The 16,379-nt window shown below is 36.2% G+C and overlaps 1 protein-coding gene across 1 annotated transcript in view; it reads right to left on the reverse strand.

The window, feature by feature from the left end:
• Positions 1 to 9,786: 9,786 nt before the first annotated feature.
• VEGFC (vascular endothelial growth factor C) overlaps positions 9,787 to 16,379 on the reverse strand; it is a 122,292-nt gene continuing 115,699 nt past the window's right edge. Inside the window, exons 5-7 of the mRNA XM_024246206.3 lie at positions 14,075 to 14,181; positions 13,441 to 13,774; positions 9,787 to 10,291 (exon numbers count right to left, since the gene is read on the reverse strand). Of these exons, the coding sequence (XP_024101974.1) occupies positions 10,177 to 10,291; positions 13,441 to 13,774; positions 14,075 to 14,181 (556 nt within the window). The 3' untranslated portion in view covers positions 9,787 to 10,176. The remainder of the gene's footprint in view (positions 10,292 to 13,440; positions 13,775 to 14,074; positions 14,182 to 16,379) is intronic.

The raw sequence follows: 16,379 nt of genomic DNA on the forward strand, positions 1-16,379 counted from the left end.
AATTGGAAATTATTTAAACATAGTTTAAAATGCTGCTAACACAATATGTATTAGCATATTTTTCCAAAATGGTAAAGTTGCTTACAATTGTGGATGCCCAGACACCTTCAGATGTTGAATATAGTCCGCCGGGTTGTGGCTGCCTTACCAAAATATATAAAGATAGTGTTTTATTTCAAGACCAGCTCATTTCCCAAATGTGTGCAGAAGTAGTCCTTATAGAAGAATATTCTATGGTTATAGTAAAATGAAAATAGTACCTAAAAGCTGAAACCTGTGGATAATATTTAAGGTTTCATGAGACTTGCAATATGGAGGATAGTCTATATTTTTTATGAACATTATAGTACGATCCTGTTTTAAGTTGTCTATTAGTATTTTGAAATTATATATGCACACACTCTGTCTGGAGATTTTTACAGCTTTATTTTTAAATTACTGCCACCTCTCCTCCAAGCTCTCACAATTCTACACTTTAACCTTTAACCTTTTTGACAAACTATGCTTTGAATCACATTGACTGAACCTTCTGTTGTTCATCTTTTATGAAATTTACACTGGATTTCAGTGGATCTCCATAAATTTATTTTCCTCTGACGAGAGAAAGAATAACAATTAAATTCAAATATGCTAGAAATGTGGTGAGGATTCCCAGCATAGCTATTGCTGAGTTAGAGTATTTTTTTCCAACAGCTGCTTAACAGTTACATATAACTTTACAAGCAAGTTATATGTTAAGGACATGGTGTTACCCCTTTGTTCAGTTTGAAGTACAGGAACATTTCACATTGCTTAGTGACATTTTCCAGATCACGCTGCCTTTAAAAAATGCAGTAACAATTCCCTCATAGTTAATGTTTGAAAAGTTCTGATTTAAACTGAGTTTATAAGATTTAAGAAAAAAGTGCTTTTTATTAAAAATGAAAAAAATTCCTACTGAAATGTGAGAAATTCTTAATCAAGTAGAAATTTGAATAAAAATTCAAATTTTATTTTCAAAGTTTATTTTCACCTTTTTGTCATTAATATTCGGGTACATTTAATTTTTTCATATTAATTTCTTTTTTGTTTCTTTCATTTCAAAAACATTTTTTATGAAGTCAAAACTGCCTCTCATTCTTGGAATATTTATCTTGATCTTTCACAGCAAACTTCCAGTCTCTGTGTGCTGTTTTACATATTAAAGGAGAAAATGTCAGGAATGAGATATTTGAAGCACAAAGTTTCATGACCTGATGTAACAAAAAGTATGATTGATTCCAAAATGCATTACAACATTGTTTTATATAATCATAGTGGTGATAAATTTAGATTCTAAAATTTGATGTTTGACTGAATACCAACATTTTCTCAAGTTTCCTCCCTCTTAGAATTTTGAGGCTTAACTTCTGGATGCTTAGAAATTAATTAATTAATTTAATTCTGCTTAGAAAGAGAATTTCACATTTGAAACTACCCAAGATTATAGAAATTACATAGTGAGGGCTTATTATGAATCAGGCACTGTTCTAACCTTTAAAATAATTGTGAATTTTGTAACCAGCAACCAAGGAATTAATTGCCCTTTGAAATCAACAACTGTGGCTGTGATTCTTGGTCCCCCATAGAATCCCAGTGTGGAGTGAGGCCATCAGTTTTATCTTCTGCTTGGAAAACCATTTATAGATTGCCACAGTTATCACCAGAGTTCCTTCCAGTAATTTAGTTACTATATTGGTAATGAATGAAAGCATCAAACAATTGTTTAGAATTAAATATAAGCTCCTTACAATGTGGGGCATCAAACTATCAAGGCAGCTATTTTTAAGTCCGACTTGGGAGCAAAATCCAGTTCATGCATACAGATATTTTATCATTTTTACTTCAAGCTCAGTAAAGCCGTTTTTCAACAAGCTCTCTCAGGTAGAGTTTTCAGTATAACTTGAATAATTGAGCTAATTATTCTCTCCGCACATCTCCAGATTGTAAAATTCTTGTTTACTTTTCTTTTATCCCCAGCTCTCAACACTACTCAGATACTCTAACTGTCTTGGGATATTTTCATTGGTTTCAAAATGTTTGATTCATATTCGACTTTTTCTTGCTAATTAAAATTTGGGCACAAAGATTTCTAAGGACTGAATTGTGTCCCCTCCCCTGAATCCATATGTTCAAGCTCTAACCTCTAATGTATTTTGAGATAAGACCTTCAGGGAGGCAACTAAGGTTAAATGAGTTCATAAAGGCGGGGTCCTCATCCAGCAGTACTGATGTCCTTGTAAGAACAGGAACAGACACCAGATCTCTCTCTTTCTCTCTCCATATGTACAGAGAAAATCTATGTGAGAACATAGTGAGAAGGTGACCATCTGGAAGCCAGGAAGACAGGCTTCACCAGAAACCAGCCAGGATGGCACCCTGATCTTGGACTTCTAGCCTCCATAGCTGTGAAAACATAAATTTCTGTTGTTTAAGCCACCAGCCTGCGGTATTCTGTTAGGGAAACTCTATCAGGCTCTACCAGGGAAAGTGGGTTTGAAAATGCAACCTTCTGAAAAACCTAGGCATATTTGGATTTGCATCTATTTGCATCTGGATTTGCATCAAACAGGGAAACCTCTGTATGAAGATGCAAAGTCCTTGGTAAAATAAATTTTCATAAAAGAAGAGAGAATCAAGGCATATGAATTTGGTGAAAGAATTCTTAAAAGTTCAGGACTGTCCATAACTTTATTTGTAAAAATGAGAGGTTGACCTCTATAATTACTGAAAACCCCTTCTAGGTCTAAACCAAATTCCTCGAATTATCTCAGATGCAGACAAGAGACTGATGGTTGTTTAAGTGAACTCTGCAACCTCCAATATCCCTCCATTATTGAAGCTCTAGATTCCCAGAAGCCCAGGGAATAAGTTACCACATGATGTGGATGAATAAGAGTTCTCTTTCCTACATGCTCTAGAGGGTGAATTGTCAATCATGATTGCCCACCCAGATACTGAGGTAGGAGGTGGGGCTCAGACACTGGACCAAATGGAGGACTAGCTAAAACAGGTCCAGGGAAGAAGCACTTCCCCCTAAGACAGGCCCACCAGTGTACCATGTCAGCTTACCATTGCTATAGCAACACCTGGAAGTTAGCACCGCTTTCCACCACAATGACCTGAAACCTCAGAAGTTACGACGCTCATCCTAGAAATTCCTTTATAAACTTCTCCTTTATTTGCACGTAATTAAAAGTGAGTATAAATATGACTGCAGAACTGCCTCTTGGCTGCTATTATGGGCACACTGCCTATGGGGTAGCCCTGCTCCACAAGGAGAAGTACCTCTGCTGCTGCTTCAATAAAAGTTGCTGTCTCACACCACTGGCTTGTCCTTGAATTCTTTCCTGGATGAAGCCAAGAACCCTCCCTGGCTGAGCCCCAATTTTGGGGCTTGCCTGTCCTGCATCAATATGATAGGGACAACTGAGCTTGTAAATTTCTCACACAAAGAGCTAACCAGTCATATATCTTGTTAGAAAAAAAAATCACAACCAAATTCTCAGGTGATCCGAAATTTCATGTAAAAACATCTGCTTTAAATCTAGAAATTAGGAAATTATTAGTTTCTTCATGCTCTCTCAAAAGCAATACACTATTGTATGAATAATCTGGATGATGTGGCAGTAGAGTGTCCATGTGCACAAGTAAAGAATGAAGTTATTTCATGCCAAATAGCTTTCACTGTTTTATTTCAGACTTTTACCACTGAAATTTTCAAACAACCATCCGGTATTTATCTCATTACTTAATAAATACCACAATCCAATTCAAATACTTCTCAAGAGATATTATAATTTTGTCTTTACCATTCTTGTTCACAAATTGCAGAAATTTCTCTGTGCATTTCAAGACATGACCACACCTTCCCTATCCCTGTCCCAACAGGTCATGAGACCCCCCTCATGTTTTCTTAAAATTTTAGTGTTCCTGATTTTTCTCTTTTGTTTTCCTTTCTCACCCTTTCTCATTTTGTTCCATATTTTTCCTTCCTACTTTCTCCTTTTCTTCATTTCTTTCCTCCCTTCATTTTTCCCTCCCTTTTATTAGCAAGTCCAAGTGCCTGTCTGTGGCCCTTTACTTACTGTGTGCTCTATGAGGAGAATGAGCTTCAAAGGTGTCATCACAATTAAGAAGTGCTGTATTAAAATGGGTATCAGTCTGTCAATCCAAAGCCTGGGAAAGAAAGGAAGGAAGCTGAGAATGTTTGAACTTAAGATTCCAAAATCTTATCTGATTCCTGGTATTCTTTTTCCTATGATAGCTATTATTGAGCAGCAGTTGCCAAAAATATTGTGGAGTGGAAACATTAGAGCATGAGTATAAAGAAAGAAATAATAAAGGGTTAAATCATATTGTTTAAGATGAGAAGGTGATATAGAAAAAAAAAACTAGTGCTTTGAAAAAAACCTGTATAGAAAGGAAATATGAAGTGTGAATAACAGGGAGAAGCCATTTGTTACATGTTTAGGAAGGGCTCTGTGAAATCCGGACAGCGTGTTTAGCAATGTCACTAATATCAAGGAAAAGAGGTCCTTTTAAAATTGAATGGACTGAGTTACATTTTTATAGGTGTAGTAATATTTCCAATAAAGAAATTTAATGGGCCAGGCATGGTAGCTCATGCCTGTAATCCTAGCACTTTGGGAACCCAAGGCTGGCCAATCACTTGAGGTCAGGATCACTTGAGACAAGCCTGGCCAACACAGTGAAACTTCATCTCTACTAAAAATACAAAAATTAGCTGGGCATGGTGGCGAGTGCCTGTAATCCCAGCTACTCGGAGGCTGAGGCAGGAGACTCACTTGAACCCTGGAAGTGGAGGTTCAGTGAGCTGAGATCATACCACTGCACTCCAGCCTGGGTGCTAGAGTGAGATTCTGTCTTAAAAAAAAATTACTGAACAGAGCTATATAAACTATATACATTTTAATATAAGAAAATGAATTTTCAAAAAGGCTAAGAGGATGCACAGCTGCCTTAAAATGATGAAAAAAATTCCACATGATTTTAATGGCACATTAAAAATATTGCCATAAAGTCCAATGGTGTTGAATATTCCTGAAAACTTTTTTCTCGTTTTAAAAGTATTTATAAATTTTCTTTGTAAAATTAAGTATTTTGGTTTGAGACATGTTCAATTCTTTCATAGCTGGACATTCATTACTTAGTGAATTTTAAAGAAGTTTTTAACAATGTTTCACCGTCATTTCTATCCAATCAAAACAGTTATTGCTGTTAGTGTGGCCAGTCATCGTCATGTTTCATCAAGTCTGATATACAATCAGTCCTAGTGGGTGAGTCTATGGGTAGGATTCAACATTTTGACCTCTGTACTTACAGTTATATAGATGTCAAATCCCAGAAACAAAGGTCCAATCCCTAATGAAATCCTATCATCAGAATGCCAGATGGTAACAACATTAGAAATTGATTTTTGCTTCAAAGGCCTTGCCTGGACTGAATACAGTATATGTGCATCTGATTGAGGTTTGGAAGGCATGCACAAGAAGTCTTAATTTTTCCTTCCTTATGAAAGTTTCATGGTTTAATTTTTTTCAAGATGTTTGAAAATAAATTTTTCAAAGTCTTTATCCGTATCACCTTTCATAGGAAGAAATCAGGAAGAATGATGCTTTGAGCTATGGAAATGTGTTAGGATTTAAGAAGTAGAATTAGAATTATAGTATAAGGCTGATATGTTTTTCATTTATAATTTTTTACATGCAACATTTTTAAAAGATAAATATTTCCTCTTAATGGGGTCAGTAATCTCAAGAATGTTGTGTCCCTTGAGTTCTTAAAATGTTCTGGTTTTGCTTTCCCCTTGTACGTAGTTTAGAACAAACTTTGTAACTTCACAGCCAGGATTTCACACACAATTTTAGTCCAGCTCTTTCCTTCACAGATTAACATGCTGAGACTCGGGAGGTGGTGATTTGCCCAGGGACACAGAAAAGTAAGGGTTAAAAACTTAGTTTAGAATTCCCAATCCAGAGCTCCTTCTATTACAGTATGCTTCTTTAGACAAGGAGTTGCTAGTTATGTAATGAAAAGACCGCATGAAACTGGCTCACACTTCCATAAGCTAGCAGATAGTTATTCCCCACTTTAAAAATAGCCATATAGGGCCAGGCACGGTGGCTCACGCCTGTAATCCCCGCACTTTGGGAGGCCGAGGCGGGCGGATCACGAGCTCAGGAGACCATCCTGGCTAACACGGTGAAACCCCGTCTCTACTAAAAATACAAAAAATTAGCCAGGCATGGTGGCAGGCACCTGTAGTCCCAGCTACTTGGGAGGCTGAGGCAGAAGAATGGTGTGAACCCAGGAGGTGGAACTTGCAGTGAGCTGAGATCGCACCACTGTACTCCAGCCTGGGCTACAGAGCGAGACTCCTTCTAAAAAAAAAAAAAAAAAAAAATCCATATATACCAACAATTCAAACATATGAACAGATAAATTAGTAATTCTTTCATAATTAATTACTTTATGACACAATATGTGTCACTGACTTCCTTAAATTGTTGTTTGGGTATACGATAGACATTTTTATTTGGATTTATTCAGGACTTTCTAGAATTCATCTAGAAAAAATCAGACACATTCCTGCTCTTTCTTCTGTAGCAGAGTGAAATACTATTTTTATGTTATTCTCATTTTTAATTTAAAAGGTAAAGTCCCTAAAAAATATCCTTTGGAAAACCTGCTAATGAAAGCTCAGATCTTGGGGACAGCATAGCAATGTAGAAGAGTGTGGGCCCAGAGACCTGTGTATACTCTTAGCCCCAGCACTTCCTAGACAGATAAACATGGGAGCTTCAGCATGTAAGGAGTTTCGTAAGCTTTGCCATATTCATACAGCAAATGTATGAAACAATTGCTGTAATATGAACTCTCTCACCTGTTGTGTCTGTTTCTTCTCTCTCATCCACTGAGTAAAATTCCTTCACAAGCGGGATATCCCTTGAGAAAGGCTAGTGCATAGAGATAAGTTCATGACCCTTTCTCTTTTCTTTAAAGTGCATTCTAGGTACGCCAGTGAATTCAGTCTTATATTTGCCACTCAAACTTCTGTTTTGAGTGGTGTGAATATAAAGAACAAAGGTTATTTTTAGAAGTTCTAATAATGGAATCTGTTTCAGTCAAGCAGTTAGTAAATGTCAAAAGCTTTCCCCCCAAAAATCTGGATGCTAACTCTTACACAACTGCTCACCAAAACAATTTTTCCTTGAGTCTTTTAAACGGAGTATGTGCTATTAGGTTTCTGGACATAAAATTCTGTTTATAAACTTTCTAAGATTTGGAATATATTAACTGCTCTGAGATAATAACTGCTGCGAGCTTCCAGAGTTTTCTTAACTTTATCATTTAGGTTGACTGAATTGGCATCTCAGGACTCTTCTGCAAAGTTTATGAACATTCTCACTGTATTTTTTAGCTTTTTTGCTGCATCACATTTGTTAACCTAATTAATTGTTTAGCTTTATCTTTAGTCCATTTTCTTCACTGGCTACACAACATCTCATTCATTATAATGTGTTGAAGAGGGATTTTTATGGTCCACATAAAATTGTTTGCAAGTATCTTTGGTAATGTGTTATCTTTGTTCACGATACTCTCACTTATGGTCAAAATCATTACATCTCCAGGGACAAGATTAAATAGTTTTTCTGGCTTGATTGAGGCTTTAGTTTTTGATTTAGTGTTTTCATTTTTTGGTTTACCCCAAAAAACTAATGTTTAGCACACGGATTAGTTTGTTTTTAAACCTGATAACATATAACAGTCATTGTATCAGGTTCTACGATTCTTTACATGGCCTCAGGGTGCTTACTGAAACTTAGAATATATTTTATTCCTAATTTAGCTTAAAAATTAATAAATATATCAAATCTAAAAATGATTGGCCAGATCTACAGTAACAGATTACATAATGTTTATTTATATTCCTTTTGGCTCAAATAAGATGAAAAAATGAATCTTAGCTGAATTTCAAAGATGATGAGCATTTTATACACTAGGGATTGTGATTCCCTATAAGATGAAAAGAAGTTCTTTTGTTCCCAATTTTTGTTTTGTAATCACCCGTTGTCAAATTTACTTTTCAAAGTTTTTTGTTTTGTTTTGTTTTGTTTACTATTCTTAAGTTTGAAAACTTTCTAGACCTTAGCCAGTATGTAGAATGCCCGATGTATATGTTGACTGCTCACAAGCTTCAGAGCCATTGTTACTAAAAAATAGAAAAATTTTATATATTACAAGTCTATAATTTGTAAATGAGAGTGTTTTGGAAGACTGCTTTCCTTTTCCAGGACATGAAAAACTTTACTTCACGAACTAGATGATAATGCTGTACAGAGTACACAGTTGGAATTCGGTAACCATTGCATTAAAACCATTTTTTTAAAGTTAGTATTGAAAACAGGATATTTTCAGGGCACTGACTTCCTAATTAAACAGTTTGAAAGAAAACATTATTTTGTAGTAAAATATGTAGATACTGATATTTTGTATCATACTGATTTGTCACCTATACCAATTAAAAATGTTTTAGTGGGCTCCTGTAGTCCCAGCTACTCGGGAGGCTGAGGCGGGAGAATGGCTTGAACCCAGGAGGCAGAGCTTGCAGTGAGCTGAGATCGTGCCACTGCACTCCAGCCTGGGCAACGGAGCGAGATTCCATCTCAAAAAACAAAAATGTTTTAGTTAAATTAATGTGCTACCTTTACATGCTTATGAGGAATGTTTTCTCTTTTCAGGACTAATTATTTTTATACAGTAGTTATGACATACCAGTATATAATTCTCTGTCAACAAACAAAACACTTATTTGGTTTTATTTATGCAGGCAAAATCTTTGTTTTAGAGAAAGGTATTTTAGGCTGGGCACGGTGGTTCATGCCTGTAATCCCAGCACGTTGGGAGGCCGAGGTCTGTGGATCACTTGAGGTCAGGAGTTCGTGATCAGACTGGCCCACATGGTGAAACACCATCTGTACTAAAAATACAAAAATTAGCCAGGTGTGGCGGCACATGCCTGTAATCCCAGCTACTCAGGAGGCTGAGGCAAGGAGAATCACTTGAATCCGGGAGGCAGAGGTTGGGGGCAGTGAGCTGAGATCACGCCACTGCACTCCAGCCTGGGCAACAGAGCAAGACTCTCTGAAGGAAAAAAAAAAGATAAAGGTATTTTAGTGTAATGCCTTTTTGAAAATGAAACAAGCACTTCAATTGTGTGGCTGAAATGTTTCCTTTTAAACATGCATGAGCATTTAAATATTATTTTTAGTTTTTTTAAAATGTGTTGGATAGGAACACTTCCACTCACAAAAAGTATTTTAGCTGGCCAGAAAAAGTCAAATATTTGGAAAAGATTATTTTTGAGAAAATATTTTAAAGCCATTTTAATATATACTGCAGGCTTTTCTACCAAGGTAAGATTCTGAATGTTCCCAGAGCACTGAATGACTTTTAATCACAATGCTAAGTAGTCTATCTTACAAGATGTTTCATATTGATTCACTTGGTTATAAATTCAAAAGTATCATGTACTAAAATGTTTATAATCATTAAACATATAAGAGATGAAGCAATAGCATTCTGTTGTCCTCTGACACTCTCTTTCACAGGATCATACTTTTTATCACAGTAATACATATGTGACATCTGGTTAGAAAAGAAAAAAGGGCAGAAAAAGATCAGTGTCTTCAGACAGTAGTTTTTGTTCATCATGTAAGATGATAATGGACTGAACTTAGCAGCTTATAATACAATTTTCATTTTATTTTAAACATATTTTGCATGATATAAAAATATTGATCACAGTGAGTTTTACCAATTGTTGTTGCTATAAAAATGAATGCAGAAACAATATTTTTAGTGGAAATAAATTATATAGTCATTCTTTAAAAAAAAAATCACAAGAGAAAAATCTTGGCTGTTTGGTCATTGGCAGAAAACCAGTCTTTACAAGAGGCCTTTTGCAGATGAGTTCCAGTCCATTTCTGTAAAGTTATCCACATGGTAGAGGAAAGACAGACTTTTGTCTTTGTTAGCACGGACCCACAAGGGTCTGTCTGTTCACAGACAGTTCTTCTGTGGCAACACAGTTTTCCATAGTAGAAAATCGATGAACTGGAAAACAGTACAATCTTAGCTCATTTGTGGTCTTTTCCAATATGAAGGGACACAACGACACACTTCTTCACTATATGAAAATCCTGGCTCACAAGCCTTCTGGCGGTTCGTACATGGCCGTCTGTAACAGCTAGGAGAACAAACAAGAACACATTTACGTTAAAGATCAAGGCAATGGATTCATTATGCTACCAAGGTATTTCTGTGTTTTTAAATTTCAGACTGGAACCAAATTACTAATTTTATGATGAAATTGTTCATAGGTTTATAAAAGTTTGTTTCTGCTTAGAATTACAACATTTAAGAGGAATGGAAAAGCCTTAAAATAAAAGTCTTGCTTGCTGATATAACAAATGGAAGGATGAGGTATTGTAAGCGTTAGTTCCTTTGAAGTGCTTTTTGTTTCATGGGTGAAAGAAACATAAAACAGAAATTCTGAAAGTGAACACTGAAGGTCTGCTGACTTACTGTGATCACATAAGCATGGCAGAATTCACATGAGTCTGGGACTTGTATGGGACCCAGACTTCCAGGCAATTAAACCCAGCCATGTTGGCAGAACTGTGGTCCTCAGTGAGCAGCCGCGCCCTCACTCTTGTGTCTCTGCTTGGCAGCTGGCTGCATGACGGTGGCTAACTCTTCCTTTTCACCTTGGCTCCAGGTGAAACAGAGCCATTCTGGGGCAGGGAGGTGACAGGGACAATACTCAGCAGTGAGGGTCCCCTTCCTCCCATCCTAGACTTCCAGTTTCTAGTAGCGGTGAGAGGACAAATTACCAATTGGTCAATCTGTCCCCTGCCCCGTTGCTCCAGTGAATTGAGGCTTCATTTTTTGAGACAGAGTCTTTTTCTGTCGCCCAGGCTGGAGGGCAATGGGCCAATTTCGGCTTACTGCAACCTCCGCCTCCTGGGCTCAAGCCATTCTTGTGTCTCAGCTTCCCGAGTAGCTGGGATTACAGGTGTGTGCGGCTACGCCTGGCTAAGTTCCTGTATTTTTCGTAGAGCCAGGGTTTTGCCATGTTGGCTGGGCTGGTGTTGAACTCCTGGCCTCAAGTGATTGCCTGCCTTGGCCTCCCAAAGTGCTAGGATTACAGGTGTGAGCCACCACGCCTGGTGAGAACTGGAGCTATCTTTGAAAAACATTTTGGAGTACGAGCATGCCTAATGTGTGGGAATAGGTGTAAAGGGAAAAGTGCAAGATGACCTGAGGTGGAAATCAAAAGTGTGCTACAAAAAACCCTACACAATTTGGTTTTGACATTTCATTTATTTGGCTCTAGAAAAGAAAGCATGTCTAGTTAACTTTTCTTAAACTTTGCAAATGCAAATTCATAGTTATGACTACTGGTACTCCTCTACTAAAAAGGGATATGATACTTAATGATCCATAAAAGCTGTTAATTAAGGCAATGAACCAAAGAATATATACTCTGCCCACTGCACTTTGTAATAGATATTAAGAGAGAATGAGGAGAATATATATTTTCAAAATATGATATTTTCTCTTTTGCTCCAATTTATATCACAAAGCCTGGAATTATACACTTAGAAAAATGAACCTAGGATGAGTTGCAGTAAACAGAAAGTCTTTTTGAAAGAATGTATAGTATTAGGAGGAATGCAATGATAGAAATATTATCTGTGTTCATATAATTCTGTAGAAAAGTATGTATGCAGACGTAAGAATTTCAGATTTTTCAATGTATACTAAACTCACTCAAGAAGAATTCAATATAAAACATAGTTTAATAAGGCTTAAAAAGATTTAGTACCTATAGCCTTTGGAAAATAGTAGCATATACATTTTTGAAATATCCTCTTGGTTATTACAGCAGGAATATGTAGGTAAAATTGGAATATAGTTCTTTCTCAAAATAAAATGATACCTATGATGTACTTTGCAGTATAAGGGAAGAAAAATATAATCAATGAGATAGCCAGATCCACTAAAGCCTTTTTATGCAGTAGCTAAAATATTAGTTTAGGAAAACCATCAAAAATATACATTAAAATAAGGACACAAAACTCTTGAGAATAAAAAGATGAACTCATTATACACTGTGGAAAAATAATAATGAACATTAGTGAAGATAGTAAATAAATGAAATACAAGCTTTTTTCTGTTAAAAAGAACATTATCTACCTATATGTAAAGAATGGATGTAAAAAAAAGAATCCAGTGAAAGTGATTAAAAACAAATGGTCTGAAAATTAAGTAGACAACTAGGAAAGTACAATGTCATGTCATAGAAGAGGTGAGCTTAAAGAAAAAGGCCATGGAAAGGACAGGTTACCTAAGGACAAAATTCTCTATTGGATTTGGCAACTATGAGGCCAATGAAACCTTAAACAGTGGTTTAACATAGCACTCTAGGCTATAAACCAGGTTATAGTTGGTTGAATACATGGTAGATGAAAAAGGTGAAAACAAATGCCTCGTTTTTTAGCAGCTTTGAAGAGGACAGACCTGGGTTGCTAAAGTATGCTTAGCTTCACAGTAAGAGGCTAATAAAATAGAAGAGATTTGGGAACTTTTATAAACTGAGGGGAATAAAAGTAGAGTTGAAGATGTTCAAGTTACAGAAGAAAGAAGGAATGGCATGAAGCAATGTTGAAGGAATGTGGAGAAAATGTCAAACGCACAGGTCTGGCTTAAATAGTAGGATCACCTTATTCTCTGAGATTAAAGAGGAAGAGGTTCCGGGATTAACATTGAATGTACTTGAGTCGAATAACTTCATTTTTTTTTTCTTGATGAAGAAGAGTGCAAAACCAAGTTTAAGACACGAGTCTTGGGTACCTTTAACAACATATTCATTTATTTCTCTAATTCTACCAATACTTAGCTTACATATTTTCATTTCCAGATATAATTCTATACCAATGGTACTCTCATGTCCTTTGTTTGTAAGTTTTACATAAAAATTGTCTGCATTTAGAACAGTTGTCCTAAATTACGTCTAAAGGCATCATACTTTTTGGTGGGGGTGAAGTGGATTGCCTGTAGGTATTTTGAAAACATCCCACAGGAACCACTAATTTAGAGTATATTCTGAGGTTGGCTCTAATTTTGATCCTCAAGGCTCCTGTCTTGCTTTTTTGGAAGCAAATCCAGTCTCATGCACGTTTAGCATTGGTTAAAAAAATATAAGATTTTTGTCTTTCAGAATTTATTGGCCTCATTCTAACAAGCAATTGTTACTTTGGTTAAGAAAACTGCTTTTGGTTTAGAGCATATTTCTAGTAAGAGAAATGAATACTCTTCATGAGGATCTCTTACCTGCATGTTTGGTGGTGGAACTTCTTTCCTTTTAACAAGCATTTCTGTGGACTTTCTGTACATTCACAGGCACATTTTCCAGGATTTAGGGGTTGATTTCTGGGGCAGGTTCTTTTACATACACACTGGCATGTGTTTTCATCAAATTCTCGGTTGGCCCCACATTGGCTGGGGAAGAGTTTGTTTTTACAGACACACTGGCATGAGTTTCTGTCTAGTTCTTTGTGGGGTCCACAGCTGACAGGCCGAAGCCCCGCTCTGCAGACACACTGACAGGTCTCTTCATCCAGCTCCTTGTTTGGTCCACAGATGTCATGGAATCCATCTGTTGAGTCTAGACAAAACAGTCAGAGAATCTTTACTATACCTTACTTGGTTCTGGGTGTGGCATGAAACAAAAGCTTTTAAAAGCGTCTTCCTTTGTATGTTTTCCATCAAAGGATTGTGTACAAACATGAGTATGTTCCTTCATAAAGGAGTTCAAAATAATACCAATGTAAAGTAGAAAATGTACTATTTTTTAGTCACTTATTTCAAAGAATGATGAATATTGTACATGTGGTTTTAATATTAGAGTATGTTAATCATGATATAGACCCTTGGCATTTAGTCTTTAAAGCATCATTCTGCTTACCATCTCTAGCATCCGAGGAAAACATAAAGTCTTCTTGAGCCAGGCATCTGCAGATGTGATTATTCCACATGTAATTGGTGGGGCAAGTCTTGTTCGCTGCCTGACACCTTTGGAAGAAACAGACGAGGTTTAGCAATGGTGTAACTGGTACCTAGAAGGGATCATCTCTGCTCACATATGTATCAAAATAATGCTTATAGAAAATCTTTAAAAATATAAGAATTATGAAATAAAATGTGAATGTTTTCTCCCAAACTCTCTCTACCCACAACTGCTATAAAATTCCAATTCCAGAGGTAATCACTGTTTGTGGTATGGTCATAGAGGACACCAGACTTTTATCTTTTTAAGGCAAACACATTGGTTTGTATAATCATATAGGGTTTTAGCTTGTGAAATAAATAAGGTAAAACCTTTTGCTTTAAAATTTCTTTTTTCCATTATACAATATATCATGGACATTTTTATATGTCATGGAATAGAGTTCTGCTCCATTACTTTTAGTGGCTATGTAATATTCCATACAAAATATGTACCATTATTTATTTTATTAATCTACATCACTTTGATTTTGGCTTTTCCAAGCAATACTGGAGAAAACATCTATGTAAATGTATCTTTACTGACTTATTTCTGAAGCACAGATCCCCATGTTGCAAAGCCTCCAGAAATGCAAAATTTCCACTCTGTACTCCACCAAAAAGTTATCAAAGATATTTTGTTTCATTGTTGTTCTAGCTCTTTACTTCCTTCCCTCCCTCCCTCCTTTCTTCCTTCCCTTCCCCTCCTTTCCCCTTTCTTCCCGCCTTCCTTCCCTGTTTTAGTAAAAATCATGATCCTACAGGCTTCAATCAAGTACACCAATTGCTCCTTTGATGGTCCAATGGCCCCACTGTTGCTACCTGAGACCCCTCTCTGTTGGTGCCCACGTGACATGAGCCCTCTCTGGGGTGAACATGTATCACAAGCTCAGCTTGCTCATTTTTTCCTCCACACCTGGAATCAGCCATTTCTTCAGGAGCCCTAATTCTCTTTGTTGGAAAACAGCATTTTAGAGGCTATCATTTGAGATCAGAAGTGTTTAGTGCCATCAGATCACATTACTACTAGATCTTTTCAGGGGGCAGAGCTAGAAAAATGCATGTATACCCTGTAGAATGTTTTCCTAGTTAATATTTACCCAGTAGAAGGATTTTTGGTTTTAAATATCCTAATTTACAGAATATATATCAACTTCTCACTGCCTCATTTTTTCATCTAATGTTGGTGTAGACATCAAATAGAAGTATTTATTTATATCTTTCACACTCATTATGTATTGTAAACAACTTTATGTGCTGGAAGAATGCTGAGTTACATTCCAAATTGATAGAACATAGTAAGAATCCTATGTAGCCATCTTAACATGTGCATTGAGTATAAACAAACAGGCCATTTGCTAAGAAAGTTTTGCAGACATACTCACTGTGACAATACATCTTTCTTTTAATAATAGCCTGATAACTCTTACAGCATCACATAGAGGAATTTTTCAACAGAAAAACAAGGAAATCTGCATTTTCCAACCAAAATGCAGCTTGAACATCTTCCTTCAGCTTGAACATCATTTCTGAAGATTTACCAAAGCTTTCCTGTCCAGCAAGTCTCTACAGCATCTACTAGACACAGACACGAGGAAGTTCTCTTCATTCCTCTTAATATGACAGTTTGTCTAAGATTGCCCCCTTGTCCTCCATCCACCCATCACCTTCTGCAAATAGCAATGACTGATTTGACCTTTCTTTGTCCCTTCTTGAGTTTCTTCAAGAGTCATTTCTCCTTTAGCAAGGTGAAAAACAGTCTATTATGGGTCTTTTATGTATTTTAATTTTGACTTTTAACTTTTTGATCGCTGGTGTTATTTGCTATGCTATACCACAAAGTGACAATTTCTCATACAGCATATACACAGTCCATGTAACTAGATACAAAGCAACTGTATGTTAGCAACAGCAATAATTGCTGATTAGGAAACAATATACATTTTAGATTTTATCAAGATAGTTTGTTGCTTTTCTACGCTTTTCTACAGGCGTTATTAGGTATCAATTATTTTGTAGGAAATAGCTATGTTTTGGTTTACCTTCCATTCACTATAATTGTTCCCATTTAGAACAACAGAAATGTGCTCTCAAAATCTATTTTTGGGAATAGATTACTGATCTCAAGCAAGAGATTCCTGCATATATTTTTAGAGAAAAAATTTCATACTGTTACATCCAAATCCAATCAACATTACTGGATTTTAATGTACTGCTTTGACTTC

This window comes from Pongo abelii, chromosome 3, assembly GCF_028885655.2.
Source record: "Pongo abelii isolate AG06213 chromosome 3, NHGRI_mPonAbe1-v2.0_pri, whole genome shotgun sequence".
In the NCBI taxonomy this organism is placed as follows: Eukaryota; Metazoa; Chordata; class Mammalia; order Primates; family Hominidae; genus Pongo; species Pongo abelii.